This window comes from Dipodomys spectabilis, unplaced genomic scaffold (assembly GCF_019054845.1).
Source record: "Dipodomys spectabilis isolate Male_0828 unplaced genomic scaffold, ASM1905484v1 ptg000073l, whole genome shotgun sequence".
Lineage (NCBI taxonomy): Eukaryota > Metazoa > Chordata > Mammalia > Rodentia > Heteromyidae > Dipodomys > Dipodomys spectabilis.
This window is the reverse complement of record NW_024870750.1, coordinates 1,859,616-1,875,580: the sequence shown is the minus strand read 5'-3', so window position 1 is coordinate 1,875,580 and position 15,965 is coordinate 1,859,616. Positions and strand designations below refer to the sequence as shown.

Sequence of the window (15,965 nt, the reverse complement as noted above, 5' to 3'; positions counted from 1 at the left end):
GGGAACACACCCAACTTACTGGCCTGAGAGAACTTTGGCTTGTCTGGATGTCCTTAAGTACCTCACTTACAAAATAAAAAGTCAGGCTGAGCAAAGTTCCTTTGAACTTTAGTGTTCTGGTTTTTTTTAATTTATTTAATGAAAGGTACAAAGAAAGATTCAACAAAAATATGGAGACAAATGCTTGAATCAGGCTCATAATTTAAGTAAGTTTTGAGTAATAGCATAATTATAGATGTAAGTATTCTCTTATATTGACATGTTAAAAGCAACTCATTAATAAAATTATACTTTAAAGACAACATAAACGGAGTGAGTTTTCCAACTAATAAATGCATCAAGTCAAAGTTTAATTATTATATATCAGTAATACAGATAATTACACTAAGAAGTTGATGGGTGCTAGAATCAAGCTTTCCTGCTCTCACACTCTGGATACAGAACCATTAGAAAGGATGAACCTCTTTCCCTGTTTCTCAATCCTTGTGCCTCTTCCCCTAACATAAGTTTAAGAACTGACCAGAACTACAAGGTATTTTGTATTTAATTTCCCATAAAATAGTATATATTTTTTACCTTTCTGATGTTAAGAAACTACCATAAAAGTTAGCAGCAGGAAACAACACAATTGTCTCTTAGATGTGTCCATCACAAACCTAGCAGGCTTGGCTGGTTTCTCTGCCAAGTCTCACACATTTTCTTTCTTTCAATAAAGCTAAACCTCTAAAAATTTAATTTTCCTGTTGCTGTCTCACAATTTCTGCTGAAGTGAACATTCAAGTTCTAGATGGATTTACATAAATAATATAACACATTACCTATATTACTGGAATTCCAAGTCCTTAAAGTGGGGTTGAAGGCCAGGTGCAGGTGGCTCACACCTGTAATCCTAGCTAATCAGGAGGCTGAGATCTGAGGATAGGGGTTCAAAGCCAGCCTGGGCAGGGAAGTCTATAAGACTTATCTCTAACTAATCACACATACACAAAAACAATGGAATAAGGGCCATTGCTCGAGTGGTAGTATACACGCTAGCCTTGAGCAAAAATACCCAAGGATAGCGTCCAGGTCCTGAGTTCAAACCTCAGGACCACCACTGGGAAAAAAAAGGGGAGCACTGATATGGTCTGATATTTATGTACAGGAACAAAATTTTTTCAAGTAAATTTGTTAAGTGGTTTATTTGGTCTAACGTTCAATCATCCATAGACAATAAAGCATTGTGAGGCTGTACCTAATAGAGATATCCCCAAGAACTCCTAAGACTCAGGGGGAAAGCACTACACTGCACTCCCATCTCTATAAAATTCATAGGGTTCTCATGTAAATATTTCCCACCGAAGCACTTTTCTTCAGTGTAACAGCCAAGTTTAATATACTTCAGATGTTGTTCTTTCAGCTCCATAAAACCAACGAAAGCCATCACACTACCTTCTGAGTCTTGAATATTGCACTCTAAGTAAATTATTAAAAATACTTCTATGAGAAAAATGGCTGGAGCTTTGTCAATGATAACTTAAATTTTATTGCCTGATTTGTAAGTTTTCCGAGAAATGCTTTTTTCATCTCAGCAGGTACATGTTTTCCAACAATCAGGACCATAAATCTAAATTGACATTCCTATAGAAACTACTTTTTGAAATCCCTATCTTTCATGTCAGGAAATGATGTTAAACTGCACAACATATTGTATTGGTACTTCATAAATGCTTTTTCCTTTGCTTATCAATTTTGATTAATAAAAAGCTTTTGGTTGTTATTTTCAGTTTTTGAAAACATGCATGTTTTATTAAAAAGTTATTTCTCATTCTAGAAATATAAATTATTTGTTTTAGGTTTATTTACTGCATAGTATCAAAAGATACTCTGGGCTATAGTTTATGCGATTATTTCCTTTTTCTTCTCTTACAGATTCGGATATTTATGATATCTGAAAGGATAAACCTCACTCAGATACTGTTGTCTCTTTTTCAATGGAGTACTTCATTAAATTGGTAAAAATGTATGATGGTTTACTTCATTAAATTCTTATACTTAAAAATAGCAAACAGTCACGAATGGTGTTACATGGCTATACACTTTGAACTTGGGAAGCAGAGACAAAAGGATACCAAGTTCAACACCCACACAGCAACACTCTGTCTTGAAAAAATAAAAATCAAACACCACACACCACTAACCCTAGAATTCAATACAGTAACATGACAGGAACCAAAATAAGAACAATGTAAAACCCAAGTACTTAAACACAGACAGTAGCAGTTAGGGAAGCTGGGAAAACTGATAAATTCATGATTCTCCTAAAACTAAGAAGGTTCTAGAGCTCCACGTAGATGTTAGAAGGATGACGTGTCTTCCATAATCAGGGCATGGATGACAGTATGTTCTTCAAAAATGGACTATATTCTGCAAAAATAGACTAAGCTACTGAGTTTGTGTGGAAATTATATTAGTTTGATGACTTCCTACAGTAAGTATTGCTCGTAGATCCATACGGATCTCAATATGGTATCAACTAGTAGAGTGACACCTGCTCAGACTGTTATCATTTGGATCGGTCAAGTCCCCAAAAGTTCATGTGCCACTAGCTCAGTCCCAAGTCTGGCAGTGTTGAAAGGTGATGGATCTTTAGGGGTGGGTGGACTGTCCTCGGAAGGGATTAATGTTGGCCTAGCAGAGTAGGTGGGGGCAGAAGGACTGGGTTAGTTCCTGTGAGAAGCCAGCTATTTTGAGAGACTAGTTAATGACAGCCTTTACCTGGACTTGTTTCCTTGCTCACACTCATGCCTCTTCTGCATATGGCCAACTCCCTTTCCTTTTGCCCATCATGTTGCCTTGCAGCCAGGATGTGGGCATCATAATGTTCAAACCTTCCAGACAACATACCAGTGAGCCAAATAAACTTCCTGATCGAATACAATGAATCTGATGAAAACCCAGGCTAAAGAGTAGTCCTGTTCATGGTAATCACATTAAACAGCCTTAATCTTTCCTTAAACTATCACTCAGAGACTACTGATATTTTCCATCCCAAAATATGTGGACTGGAACAAAGTGATTTCCAATTACTTTTTGAAAACATCCAAAAAAGGAGATTTCAATAAAGCATAATCTAAAAAGGGAAAAGCATGAAGAATTTTCCATAGTAATAATACTGCTGCTAAATTTAACATGCTGCTTGAAAAATATCCCCCATCAGGCGCCAGCACCAACACCACCACCATCATCACATTGTTTACTGGCAGAATAACAGCAAAACAGCCTCCTCCACAACATGGCAATGTAAACGAGTGCATGTAAACTGGCAGAACTGTTCAGTCACATCATGCCACTGCACCAGCCAGGCTCTGGGCTCTCTACTCTCCTTGCCACTTCACCTCCTCCTTCAGGTGGCAAGTCACACATCACTTGCTCACAGGTCCTCCCTGTCTAACCAATCCACACTGATGCTCCAAGGCAGAGTTGCTTGTGTAGTCACAGGACTCTTCATTGTCTGCTCACTCACTGGACAGTAAGGCTCCAGTTTACTGCAGTCTCGCCAATACCTGGCATGATGCCCAGCCATGGAAGGTGCTGAATAAATATTTGTTGAAAAAAATGGGTGAATAAATTAATAGGCTCTATGTCTATGTAACAGATCTGCCAGAAGTAAAAGAGAGGAATTTTGGTTTTTTTTTTAAAAGCACATTATATAATCAGAGAAACACCTGTATTATTCCAAGAGCAAATATGTACACAAATACAACAGTATATACAACAGTAGCACACCATTGCCATCCTAATCTGCCTTTGCTTTGAATAATGGCATGCATACATGGGAGACTCATGCTCCAGTTTCACAGCTGTTGCCCCAGGATTGTGGGACAGAGGAAAAAAATATAGTCAAAAAGCACATGTTCAAATTTTAACACACACACACACACACACACACACACACATGCACACACACACACACACACACACACACACACTCTCCCGTCTAGAAATCTCACTTTACAATTCAATGAAGATGCACCTTTCATTACCACTCAGAAGTAGAGGCAAACTACTATCAATTCAGGCCAAGAACTTTTTGTCAGGTACACTACACACACTGGTATTCTTAAAGGAGAAGGAAACCAGCCCAGAGACTCAGAAAGAGAGGATCTCAGAAAAGCACCAGAGAAAGAGAGTCTGGAGTAGAGTTAGCACATGTCAAGAGAAGCCAACAACCACTTCAAATCAGGACAGGCTAAATAAAGAGCTGTACACTGATGACTGAGGATTAGAAAGTACACACACAGGAATGAATAGATAATGGTGTCAATGGGAAAAGTAAACAAAAGTTTTTGAGTTACAATCCTATGAACCACAGATGCTATTGGGGTCAGGGAAAATGGTAGGGCTAGGCACCAAGTCACTGAAATATATGGAGTAGTAGACTGTAGGTTTGCAAGCTCAGCAGAAGTTGGGGAAGAGGTAGTTTGAGTAAATACGGTAAAAATGAGACAGGAAAGCAGAAGTAAATACGGTAAAAATGAGACAGGAAAGCAGCAGAATAAATTCATTTGTAGTTCCACAAACTCTTTTTGGAAGAGACCCAAAAGAAAGTAATAAGGATACATTACTTCACAATCAGGCTCAGAAGGATTTAGGAGGGAGCTCAGTGGTAGACTGCTTGCCTGGTATGCACAGGCCTGTGATTCAATCCTAAACATCATACACTACACAAGAACGCAATCAGATTCAGATACATAAGTGGCTTTGCTCACAGCGTAATGGGGCTCCAAAGCTAAAGGACCAACAGAACAAATTCAGCAGCAGGAGTAGCAAGGCCATGCTGGCTAGGGATGTAAGATTGTTAAAGACCAGAAGGAAATAAGGTTTGAGACTCAGGTCCTAGGATCATGGAGTGCAAAGGTGGCAGACTCTACCTAGTCACTACACAAACCATAATTCAGTACAAGGCTCTCAAGATCAACGTACAAAGACAGACAAGGTCAAGTCAGCACTGGATAGTGATCAGCTCACAATAAATATGCTTCATTTAGCTGCCTACCTTGTCCATGGCTGGGTGACCCAGGCTCAGTCTATCAGATTCTCTTGTCTGAAAATTTGAAACTTTTAGAAGAGACAGAAAAGGTACTTGGGAGTCCGGTCACTTCATACTAAAGAAAACTCATGTTAACTACCATTGTTTCTGCTTCTTTCCTCTACAAAACTTGGCTATTCAACTTTTCTGATTCTCAGAGCTACTTCTAACTTTATCCTATCATCATTTTTTAAACTTTGGGAATTTTGTAGCCAGAATTTCTGTTGCTTATTTGACTCAACTTAACTCCTTCCTATACTCAGTAAACTGAGAAGCCTGAAGCCTTGGAGAGCTATTTTTCCCCAGGCTAAGACAAAAGAAATCAAGCCCAAAATCTGGTTTCCCCTACTATTAGTACTATTGGTAATATGTTTAAAGACAGACCTAGACAACTAACCAAAAAAAAATGTATAACTGACAACAGAAACTAGGCATAAAAAGAGGAAAAGCAGCTGGGCTTCTCCTAGGAGCCAAGTTTTTACATTATATCACAAAACAAAGTTTGAGTAATCAAAGCAAGATCTCCATGATTTTCAAGCATCAGCCCTTCTATCAATATAAAACTTACGATTAAAAAAATTAAATATAAGAAGGAACAGTAATACAGATTAAAAAGAAAGATAAATTTCCAAAAATACACAAAACTTTTAGGAACAAATCTATAATACTAAAATCTTTCTGTCAAGGCAGGAGGTACAGTTCAGCAATACAGTGTCTACATAGTAAATATGAGGCTTGATTTTAACCCCAATTACTGCAAGAAAGAAAGAAGAAGAAAAGAAAGAAAGAAAGGAAGGAAGGAAGGAAGGAAGGAAGGAAGGAAGGAAGGAAGGAAGGAAGGAAGGAAGGAAGGAAGGAAGGAAGGAAGGAAGGAAGGAAAGAATTCAGACAGAAAGACAGGAGAAATGGTACTCATGACATGCTTAATTCTTTTTTAAATAACTTTTTTTATTGTGAAAATACTGTACACAGAGGGGTTATAGTTACATGAGCAAGATAATGAGTACATTTCTTATCAAGCATTGTTGCCTCCTGACATACTTACTTCTTAGAAAAATCCACTATCTGTCTTGGTTTCCTTCTGCAAGTATTTTTGGACTAAAAAATATTCTTTACCTTTACTTGACCACTTCCAAGATTTGTTGCCATTTTACCTTCTTCGTTCCTTAGAATCTCTGTAAAACTGGATTTACTTAGTTTCCCTAATAAAAATGTCTTTTTCTCCCTAAAATACTTATTTCTTATTTTAGTCAAAGCTTGTCTAGTGAATATTAACCTTCCCTTCCCCAATTGCTTAGTGCTTTATATTATTCTCTCCCTATTTGCTCACTGATAGAACACTCTAACTGGTAAGGTTATGATTATCTCCAGGTTCTGATTTAGGAACAGCACACACTTGATTCCAAAGAGCTACCACTGCTTTCTGAATGTTAGTTTGCAGTAAAAATGGGAACCAAAACTTAACTTCTTCTGGATGGTCCAGGCCAGGGATAAAATGTACAGCCATTGCCTCAGGTGAAATACCACAGGTAAATATCATTATTCATAGAAAAGAAAACCGTATTATACATCAAAAAAACATTCTAAGAACATAAAAAACTTAATACATGTAATATATCAATCAGAATGGAAACTCAAGACCTGCCCTCTGCTTATATATCAGAAAACATATGAGACACTATAATATTGCTTTCAATTTATCATTCAATTCAAATCAAATTTCTTCCCATAACATATGTAAACAGACTTCTTATAAACACGTAACTTTACTTCATATCTTTCTTTCTTTCCATCATTTCATGGGCACAGCAACTGTAATTTAATTAATACACATTTATATCAAGACAATACAAAAACTCTTGAGCACATCATGTATCTTCCAATCACAACTACTCTAACTTGATAACACTAGTTGCCTCATATACTAAAGCAGTAGTTTCTAACAGGGCAAGCATTTGGGTCTGTTAACAATTGTGGAGATAGGGGAGTACAACTGGCTTTTGGTGGGTCAAGGCCAAGGATGTTGCTGAACATCCTGCAATACACAAGCCTGCCTCTCACAGTTGCTACCCCACCTCCAATGGTCACACATGAGAGGGAACAGCCAACTAGGAAGCTGTGAGTCACTGGTTTCCAAGGCCTGCCTGACTCTGCCAGGCCCACTTACCTTGGATGCCTGGGGTGTGGAGATTACATGGACAGTGCTGGGTTTGACGCCACTAGCCTTGGGCCGCTTATAGAGGGCAAATCTGCTTTTCCTCCGTCCTCTGTCTCCATTAGGTAAAGCACCATTGTACCTGAAAACAGAGATGAAAGAGCTCATTTTTTTGTTTTTGAAAATCTCAAAAGTTCTATGCATGAAGTCAGATGGGATAAGGGAAAAGGCAGGAATGGTCATAAATAGTTGCCTGCCAAACATCACATACAGAAGGCAAGGGCAGCAACGCAGAAATCAGCTGTAAGAAAATGCAAATCACTTCCAGAAATAATTTAAGAGCGATGTACAAGTAATTATAGGTTTTCTCCCCTATAAAGTCAGGCTCTCTAAGTCTTTTCTGAAAAAGTATAAATAAGCAAATGACTATTCTGTCCAGGCCTTATTATCACTGGTTTAATTCAACTAGCATCATCCTAATGGACCCCAGAGAAACACTTGAGAAATATTTTTAAGTGAACTAGTTAGAAAATAGCATACTCATTAAACCTCATCTCTCCCCAATCATGTTAATGATGTCTGTAAGATCTTTATTTGTAAGAAGACCAAACTGAGTTGCCTTAAAAAAATTTTTTTTTGAATTCTCTATACTCATTCCCATTTTCATTTGAACCCTACACTGTTGGAGTCACCAAAAAAGATCTTGAACACATCATACATGAGTCGTAGTCCAACAAGTCCAACAAGTCACACCATGCCTATACTTGTAGTTCCTTGGGAACCTAAGAGCAGGAAGATCATAGTTCAAGTCCAGTCTGGGAAGAAAAGTTCCTAAAATTCCCTTCTTAACCCAGGGCTAGGTGCAGTAGTATCTACCTGTTATTCTAAACCACATGGAAGGCTGAGATTGAGGGAGATTATAGTTCCAGGCCAGCCCAGGCAGAAAACTCCATAATACTCCACTTCAACAGAAGGTGGGCATAAAGGTGCATATATGTCATTCCAGCCACAAACAAAGCCTAAAATAGGCAGATCACAGCCCAGGTGCACTTAGGCAGGAAGACTTTATGCCAAAAATACAGTGTAAAAAGGCATGGCTTAGTAATAACGCTTTCCTAGCAAACGTGAGCTCAACATCCAAGTACCATCACCACAACAAAAAGTCACCAAAAAACACATTCTTGAAGTAGATTTTTTTTTTTTTTGGCTAATGTCAATGTTTAGAAGAAATGCATAATGGTAGCTAGTTGTTTCTATTTTCTAATACAGGCTTAAGCTATCCTTGGAAGTTTTTGACCTGTGTTACATGTTTCCTCATGGCATGACCACTGTCTATCTGAACTTTTGGCTGAAGTTCCTCTGAGGAAAAGAACAAGGGGCTAAGGGTGTGGCTTAAGTGATTAGAAAGAATCCTCCCTGGCTGGAGTTCAAATTCCAGGTCTGCAAAAACAAAACACGAGGAAAAAGAGTCACTTAAAATGTACACAGAGAAACATGGTTGCTTTAGTATTCCCTCAGAACATCAAAGTTAGGGGGCAGCTGGTGGCTGTTTCTGTTCTAAAGGTCTTGTCCAGACACCTGGCTTTCTAGTCCTGTAGCCCAATGCAAAGAGGTTCAAGGTCGCCAGTGTGGGGAAGGGAAGGGGGGTGTGAGGCCCACTGAGAATGTAGAAGCTGGAACAAAGGGGCTTATTTAGCATGTGTGGGTTTTAAGAGCTGAGTCAGTAGCTGTATCCAGACAATGGTTTTACAGTATCCCTGGAAGTTATTATCACTGTGCTTGCTCTGTTTCCCTGCCCCATCACAAAGGAATGTCAGCTATATAAAAATGCCTCTAGAATAAAGAGATGAGATATTTCAAGTCATTCCTCTCCCTTTTCTCAGGTGAGATCAGAAAAATGTACATTATTTTCTTAAGGGAATTTGTGATCACTGTTTTCATGAGTAAACGTCCATCATAAACTCACTTTGTTTTAAGATTTTTTTCACAGCACCTAACGCTAACATTCTACAATAAGGGAAACATATGTAAGCCAATTAAAAGCCAAGAGGAGAGTTGGAAGGACTTTTCACTCCTGTGGCCTAGCTATGACTAATGCAGTATTATCTGGCAATGGTTCCTCTGCCTCTCATCCTGACGCAGCCCTCCCCTGCATCTTGCTTTCAGCTACCCTCTTCCAGTCTACAGGACCTCACAAGGGCAATGGTAGCAGGTCCAACAGTAGTCCCTTCTCTGAAATCTGTCCCTTAACTCCCAAAGATGAGCCCAGCAGTGGGTCTGAATCTGATGGCCTCCTGTCACCCAGGACCTATCCAGTCAAACATGGAAATCTCATCCTCACTGGTCAGTAACATCCTCATCCTAAGAAAAATAAAACTGAGCCAAGGAACAACTAACTTGTCTCTTTGAGTGGATAAGAGATGGGGGGGGGGGGATGTCAAATTTGCACAAAGGCCAAAAAACAGAGAAAAGGATGAATGAAGCAGAGACAATAAGCAAATAAAGGTGGAAAGAGGATTTGTAAGGGTGCCTTAATGGCCGCAGCATACTGTTCATGAATTTCCCCTTTTTAAGTTTCAGCTAAGTCAGGCTAATATCTGCTATTTACAAGTTTGAAGCAACATCCAATATAAAGTGGGAGAAAAGCAGATACAAGTATCAACCTTAACACATGCAGAAAACATTTTAATTTAAATTGCCTGTTCATTGATGTACAGCTATTGCATGTTATGCAAATAATAAACCAGTCTACTTACAGGCTGTCTACTAACTTATCTAGATGATAATGGTATAAAAAAATCCTACTGGAAATAATTAAACTCATGGTGGAAAAAGCAATGTCAAGATAAGACAAGGTCCTAATTAGATTAAGCTACAGGACAATTCATTCAATATTTATAGTGCCAAGTATTAGAGGTACGATGATAAATATCAGCTTCCTACTTTCACAGAGCTCTCTGCTGCAAGGGAAGAAAAACACAAAAAACAGCTGTGAGAAAAACACATGGGACCAGCAACACAGAGCAGCACAGAGCTTGAGGAAGAAATCACTTGAACTTTCTTGAATCTCAGGTAGAAAACTAAATGCAGACTCCACAAACGACCAAGTGCTTCCAGGGGGGCAAGGCTGCAAGAGCTGAATTTCAAGAAGAGAAGCAGCAGCAGGAAAAGAAAGGAAAGGAGAGACAGACAGGGGCCAGAACTCAAGGGTACAATGTGTGTACCAATGATTAGAGGCACTGAGAGTCAGTAGAGAGGACTATATCAGAGGACAAGAGGAAGTATGTAGTTGTTGGAATGGTGTCCCTCTCCCAAGCCATGTCCTAGAATCTGTGAATGTGGCTTCCCAAAATAAGGATCTTTGCAATTGTAATCAAGAATCCCAGAAGATCAACGTAGATTAGAGGTGGGGCCCTAAATCCAATGGTGCATGTCTTGTGAATGGCACACAGGGATCAGAGTTAAGGAAGCACACACCAAAGACCACCTGGAGACACTAGAAGCTGGAAGAAGCAAGAAGGGATTCTCACCTAGAGCCTTGGTCTAGATGAAGGAAGCAATGGTCTGCCAGTATCTTGACTTCATACTTATGGCCTCCAGAACTCTAGGAAAATAAACATCTGTTGTTGGAAGCTACCAAACTTGTGCTAATTTGTTATGAAAGCTACAGAGAACTACAAAGGCCTGAAGCAAAGCAACAATGGGGGAAATAATTTGGAGTATTAGAGAAACATTTCACAGTTATTTTCAGGGTGAACATCAGAATCACCCCAGGAGGCTGTGGCCCATGAAATTCTGATTCAGTGGTCTGAGGTGGGCTCCAGGTCAGCACATGTACAAGTCTCCAGAGACAGTGTGCACATGTGGCCACAGTTGAGAACCCAATGCCGGTGACCTGTGTGGATGCACAGGATGAGAGACAATGCATGGCCTGGCTCTGGTGCTCAGGGACGACTAGAAATAGGAAATGGAATTATGGAGTTAATCAGAGAAGTCATGCAGGGGGAACTGGATAGGCAAGTCTAGAGCTTTGAAAAAGCCACAAATCTGGGGGCCTTTGTGGTAGAATGTCAGAGATAATCTTGAGAGTGAACCATCAAGACTGGTCAGGAATAGAGAGTAGAGGAAGGAAGGAGGCTGGGACAGTGCCTGGGAAATGCAACCATTATAGGAAATAACCCTTCTAGGAAACAGGGTAGGACAGGAAAATCAAGACCTGGAAGAAGTTGTATCTCAAAGACAGTATTCTAAGTGGTTCATCAAATCAAGTCAGAGCCTAGTCATGAGAATAAAAAGGCACAACCATGATCAGGAACAGAACAGGCTGCTGAAGACCTTACCCAAATAAGCAAGGCCTCCAATCCTTAGCTTTCCTTCTGACCCTCCACTCTCATTCCCATCTTCTCCATACATCAGGAATGATGAAAAAATGATGCACTTTTTCCACCTTTCGACTTCTAGAACTTGCCTATTCCCTCAGCCCAGGATCATTTGCTCTCTGCCCCATTTGATCATATGTCATACACCTAGCACCCTATTTCCTGAAAGTCTCGGTGGTTCTCTTGCCAATGAACACCACATGGTAGGTTAAATAGGACCACAATTCTCTGTTCTCTAAATCAGGGCTGGTCTCTACTGACTTGTGACTATCTCACCAACAGGATGAAGAGAAAGCTGACAGTCTAAAACTTCCCAAGCCAAGCATGGAAAAGTCTTGCAGTTTCTGCCTGGGTCCCTTGGGAAACTCAACTCCTCTGGGAGTGCCATGCTAAAGCAAGCATGAAAACATATGTACTCTAGTCTAGACAGGCATGCAACACAGCTTAGCCTGGCCTGCTAGCCTTGGCAAGCAGCCAAAGAACACTGAAGTCACTATGAACTCTATAGAGCAGCCCACCTATCAGCTGACCATCAAGTGACCTCCACTGACACCATGTGGGCAGCACTGACCAAACTGTGACCCACAGAAGTACACCATCAATAAGACAGTGTTGTTTTAAAGTACTTGTTTTTGAAGTTATTGCTTCTGCAGTCAATAATCCTTGGAACTCCAAAACCCCAAAACAGTTGGTGTGGTCTTACCCTCCCTGATTCCTAGCCTCTGCATTGACCCCGAATCTACTTCAAGTTAAGCACTTTCTTCTTGTCCTGACAACTACCACCAACATTTTCCCTCTGCCCCTGTCCCTGACTCTTCTAGTCCCCATTTACCCTAAGGAAAGTGAGGTGCTTGGCACAGTGCATTAGGGACTTAGCAGCAGGCCCTGAAATCCTCCCAGCCTGCTGGGAAAGAAAACTGTCTTGTATATAGGGCCCAGACACAAAGATAAAATTCTGCTTACAAAGGCAAAAGGTTAGTGCTCCACAAAAGGTCAGAATTTTTCCTGGCCTGGCAGCATTTCTGGCCAGTCAGTTGGTAGAAATCAAATGACCGGGTGCTGCTGACATACCTATTTCAGATACTAAACAGGGCATAGGGCATTTCGGTTTGAGCCCACAAGATGCCTTTCATGCTTCACGTTTTTTTTTTTAATTCTGAAGACTTTTCAAACCATCCATTTATTTAGTAAATGTGTGATGAAAACCTAACTCTTCAGATAGGTGAGCAAATGATGAGTCTTATAGAAGCTAGAAAGGATAATGGAAATACGATCAAAGGTACCTCACCACATAAGGAAGAGATTTTCCTGGTTTACAATTTAGAATTCACATATCAGTGTGAATTACCAGCATTTGCCGTATACTTACAACAGACCAAGAATCCTGTAAAGGGAGATACTGATCCTAGTGGACAGGTAAAGGCTCAGAACATGTGAAACACACAAACTTAACGCTGTTTACAAAAGCTCAGGTCAAGAATGACTCCCAAAGCTACATCCACCTTTGCCTGACTCCAAAATGCATACTTTTTCCAGGAGGCAACACTGACATTTTTCAGTTCAATGCATTTCTTGGCATACACCACATGGATACTGTCATAAAAAGATGCCTGACACCTAAAAAATGCCTTTGTGAAAAGTAAGTGGAGCCAGGAGCCCACAGTCACGTTCTGGAGACATCCCAGGTGACATGAACTGGCCTGCATTCTTAAAAGAGCCTCATATGGAAGGGACGCTCTACGGGCTTCAGAGGAGGTGCCATCAGCATCCAATGATCATGGACCACAGGTTGCCAAGCTTTTCACCACAGACTGAAGACTCTGCCCTCCCTCAAAAGTAGCATTTGACACTGGAAGCAATAAATCACAAGCAACTACTGTGACTAAAAGCAGAGTGTGCACTGCAGACTCCAGAGACAAGGGGCAGGATGGCAGGGAACAGGACCTGATAAAACTTGAGTATGGCACCGTCTTAACACAGCTCACATTTGCTCACCACATGTATGCACTGTGCAGCTGTGTATAATAAAATGTACAAAACTCACTTATTATTTAACCTGGACTTCCCTTGCCCCAATGAACTATAAAGCCCAAGGACATAATAATGTTTATTTTTCTGTACCTAAGAAATGGTACTCGCTGGAGTCTCATAAGATAAATAGCAGACTTTGATTTCTAGCCACAGAACTAATTATGGCACTACCTTGACAGTCTATCCCCTCTGGAAATAACCTGTTGGAGCTCTACAAACATCAATTCATTCAGAAAATCTTCCAGGCCTTGGTGTTGCAAAGAAGATTCCCAAGTCCCCATTACTGTTTGGAAATGGCCTTTGCTCCAAAGAGATATCCAATGAATATGAAAAGCACATATATCAGGTGAACTGAATGGGGAGTGTCAAGGTAAAAGCCGGATTTGGACCCACAAGACAACTTGATTCCTGACTGACTCAGCCAGGAATGGAGAAGGAAGCAAGCACTAAATAGAATGAGTTAGAAAACACTGTATGAATCCAGATCGGTGGCTTATGCCCATAATCCTACCTACTTGGGAGACAGACCTGGAGGAGTCTCAGTTCAACATCAGCCCAAGGAGCAAAGTCTGTGAAATTCCATCTTCAATTAACCAGTAAAAAGCTAGTCTGACGGTATAGCTCAAGTAGTAGAGTTCTAGCTAAGTAAGTAGGCTGAAGAAGCCTAAGGCCCTGAGTTCAAGTCTCAGTACCAAAAGAGAGATAAAGATGGAGGAGGGGGGAAGGAGGAAGGAAAGGAAAGGGGAGGAATTTTAGCCCCAGCTCCTTTCCTAGCTGGTGTGGCAAACTTATAAGCCATAATTATGTTACTTTAACTACAAGTTAAAAATTCAGATTAAAAAAAAAAAAGATTTTCAAACCTGTCCCAAACATTTTCATTCAATATGGACACAGAGACATTTCATCTTAAAAGAGGTAAACTTGTTATTTGGCTGTTTCAGTTTGCAAAAGACTCACAAGTCTTCATGGCAACTGAGATGCAACTCTTATGCTGTGGGTAAGCCTTTTTCTTTTTCTTATCATCAATATCACTTCTCTGTGCCAAAATGCATCCCAAGGCTGTCACAACATCCTCCATATGAGGAACACAGTCCTGGATGCCCACTCAGTACTGCTGATTGCTCTTCCTGGGGTTTACACACTTATGTACTCCATCCGCCTCTGGTGGCAAGAGGCCTGGTGTAAGGGAGGAGGTCAGCATCCTAGCTGGGCTTCTAATCCTCCATGTGCCTCTGTGCAGGTCCCTGAGCATCTCAGAGCCTGGATTTCCTTTCCCATAATGTAAGATTTGGTACAATGGTGGTAGGAGGTGAGTAGAAAGTCAACTGCCTCGGAGAGGCCTGACCCCTGACCCCAGCCTCATTAGCACCACACCTAGCTGACCTCTGAGTAAACACCCAGCTTTTTCCTGCTTTTATTCAATTCCTATTGATTCTTCAAGGTCAAACATCCTACTTCATCCTCAAACCAGGCTACCAAGAAAAACAAAATATGAAAAGCAAATCCACTAGACCCCACCCAATGCCCCCCCAAAACCTCTGTAAAATAAAGGTTGTTTAGAATCTATATTCAGTTATTTGTTATCTGAAATCTTTCTCTTTTCATTCCACTTGGAACTGTCAGCGAATCACACAAGGTAACTTTTTACCGTATTAAATTCTTTCATTTTTCAGCTTCACTACAGGGCAAACAGCAAATACTTTTCAATAAACACTGAAAGGTGGGCGAAGTGCCAGGAATAGGGAAGGCTGTTTATGTTTTTGTTTGAATACTACTTCTTTAACACTACTTGTTACCCTACCTTTAGAACTAACAACCCAAAATATCTTCAATTAAGTACATATTAACATTAGTGCTTCATATCAAAGATTTTCCTTCTTACCCTATGAGTGAAATTTTTTAAACTGTTATTATGAAGGTGATGTACAGAGGGGATACAATTACATAATTCAGGTAAAGAGTACATTTCTTTTTGATCATTGTGAAATTTATTAATTTTTAAAGTATTTTGTTGCAGGAATTCTCTTTACAAAAGAAAAACAGCCCATCAAGAGAAAGAAACTAGGTGTAATAAGAAATGGACTTGGTATAGTACGTGATTTGTAAAATTCAGGACCAGGAAAAGATTTTTATTCCTAAATTAGTGCTCCCTGATACTCCACACTTCTTTACATATTCCATAAAATACTAATTTTGAATAACATTAAATAATATTTGTTTCCTTAAAAATCCCTTGAACATCTTACTATTACCACTATTTATCACCAAAATTAAGATGGTCAGGTGCACAAACTGTAGCAAGTAAATTGAACCAGTGATCCCAATGACT

General features: G+C 40.0%; 1 protein-coding gene across 3 annotated transcripts in view; it reads right to left on the bottom strand.

The window, feature by feature from the left end:
• Window positions 1-15,965, bottom strand: part of Peli2 (pellino E3 ubiquitin protein ligase family member 2) — a 134,190-nt gene that overhangs the window by 86,849 nt on the left and 31,376 nt on the right. For 2 of the 3 annotated variants that reach the window (XM_042682517.1, XM_042682518.1), the window contains exon 2: window positions 7,239-7,368. In XM_042682517.1, the coding sequence (XP_042538451.1) occupies window positions 7,239-7,368 (130 nt within the window). Of the gene's footprint in view, window positions 1-7,238; window positions 7,369-10,756; window positions 10,809-15,965 lie in introns of those variants that run through there. The other variant, XM_042682519.1, reaches the window with a different exon arrangement.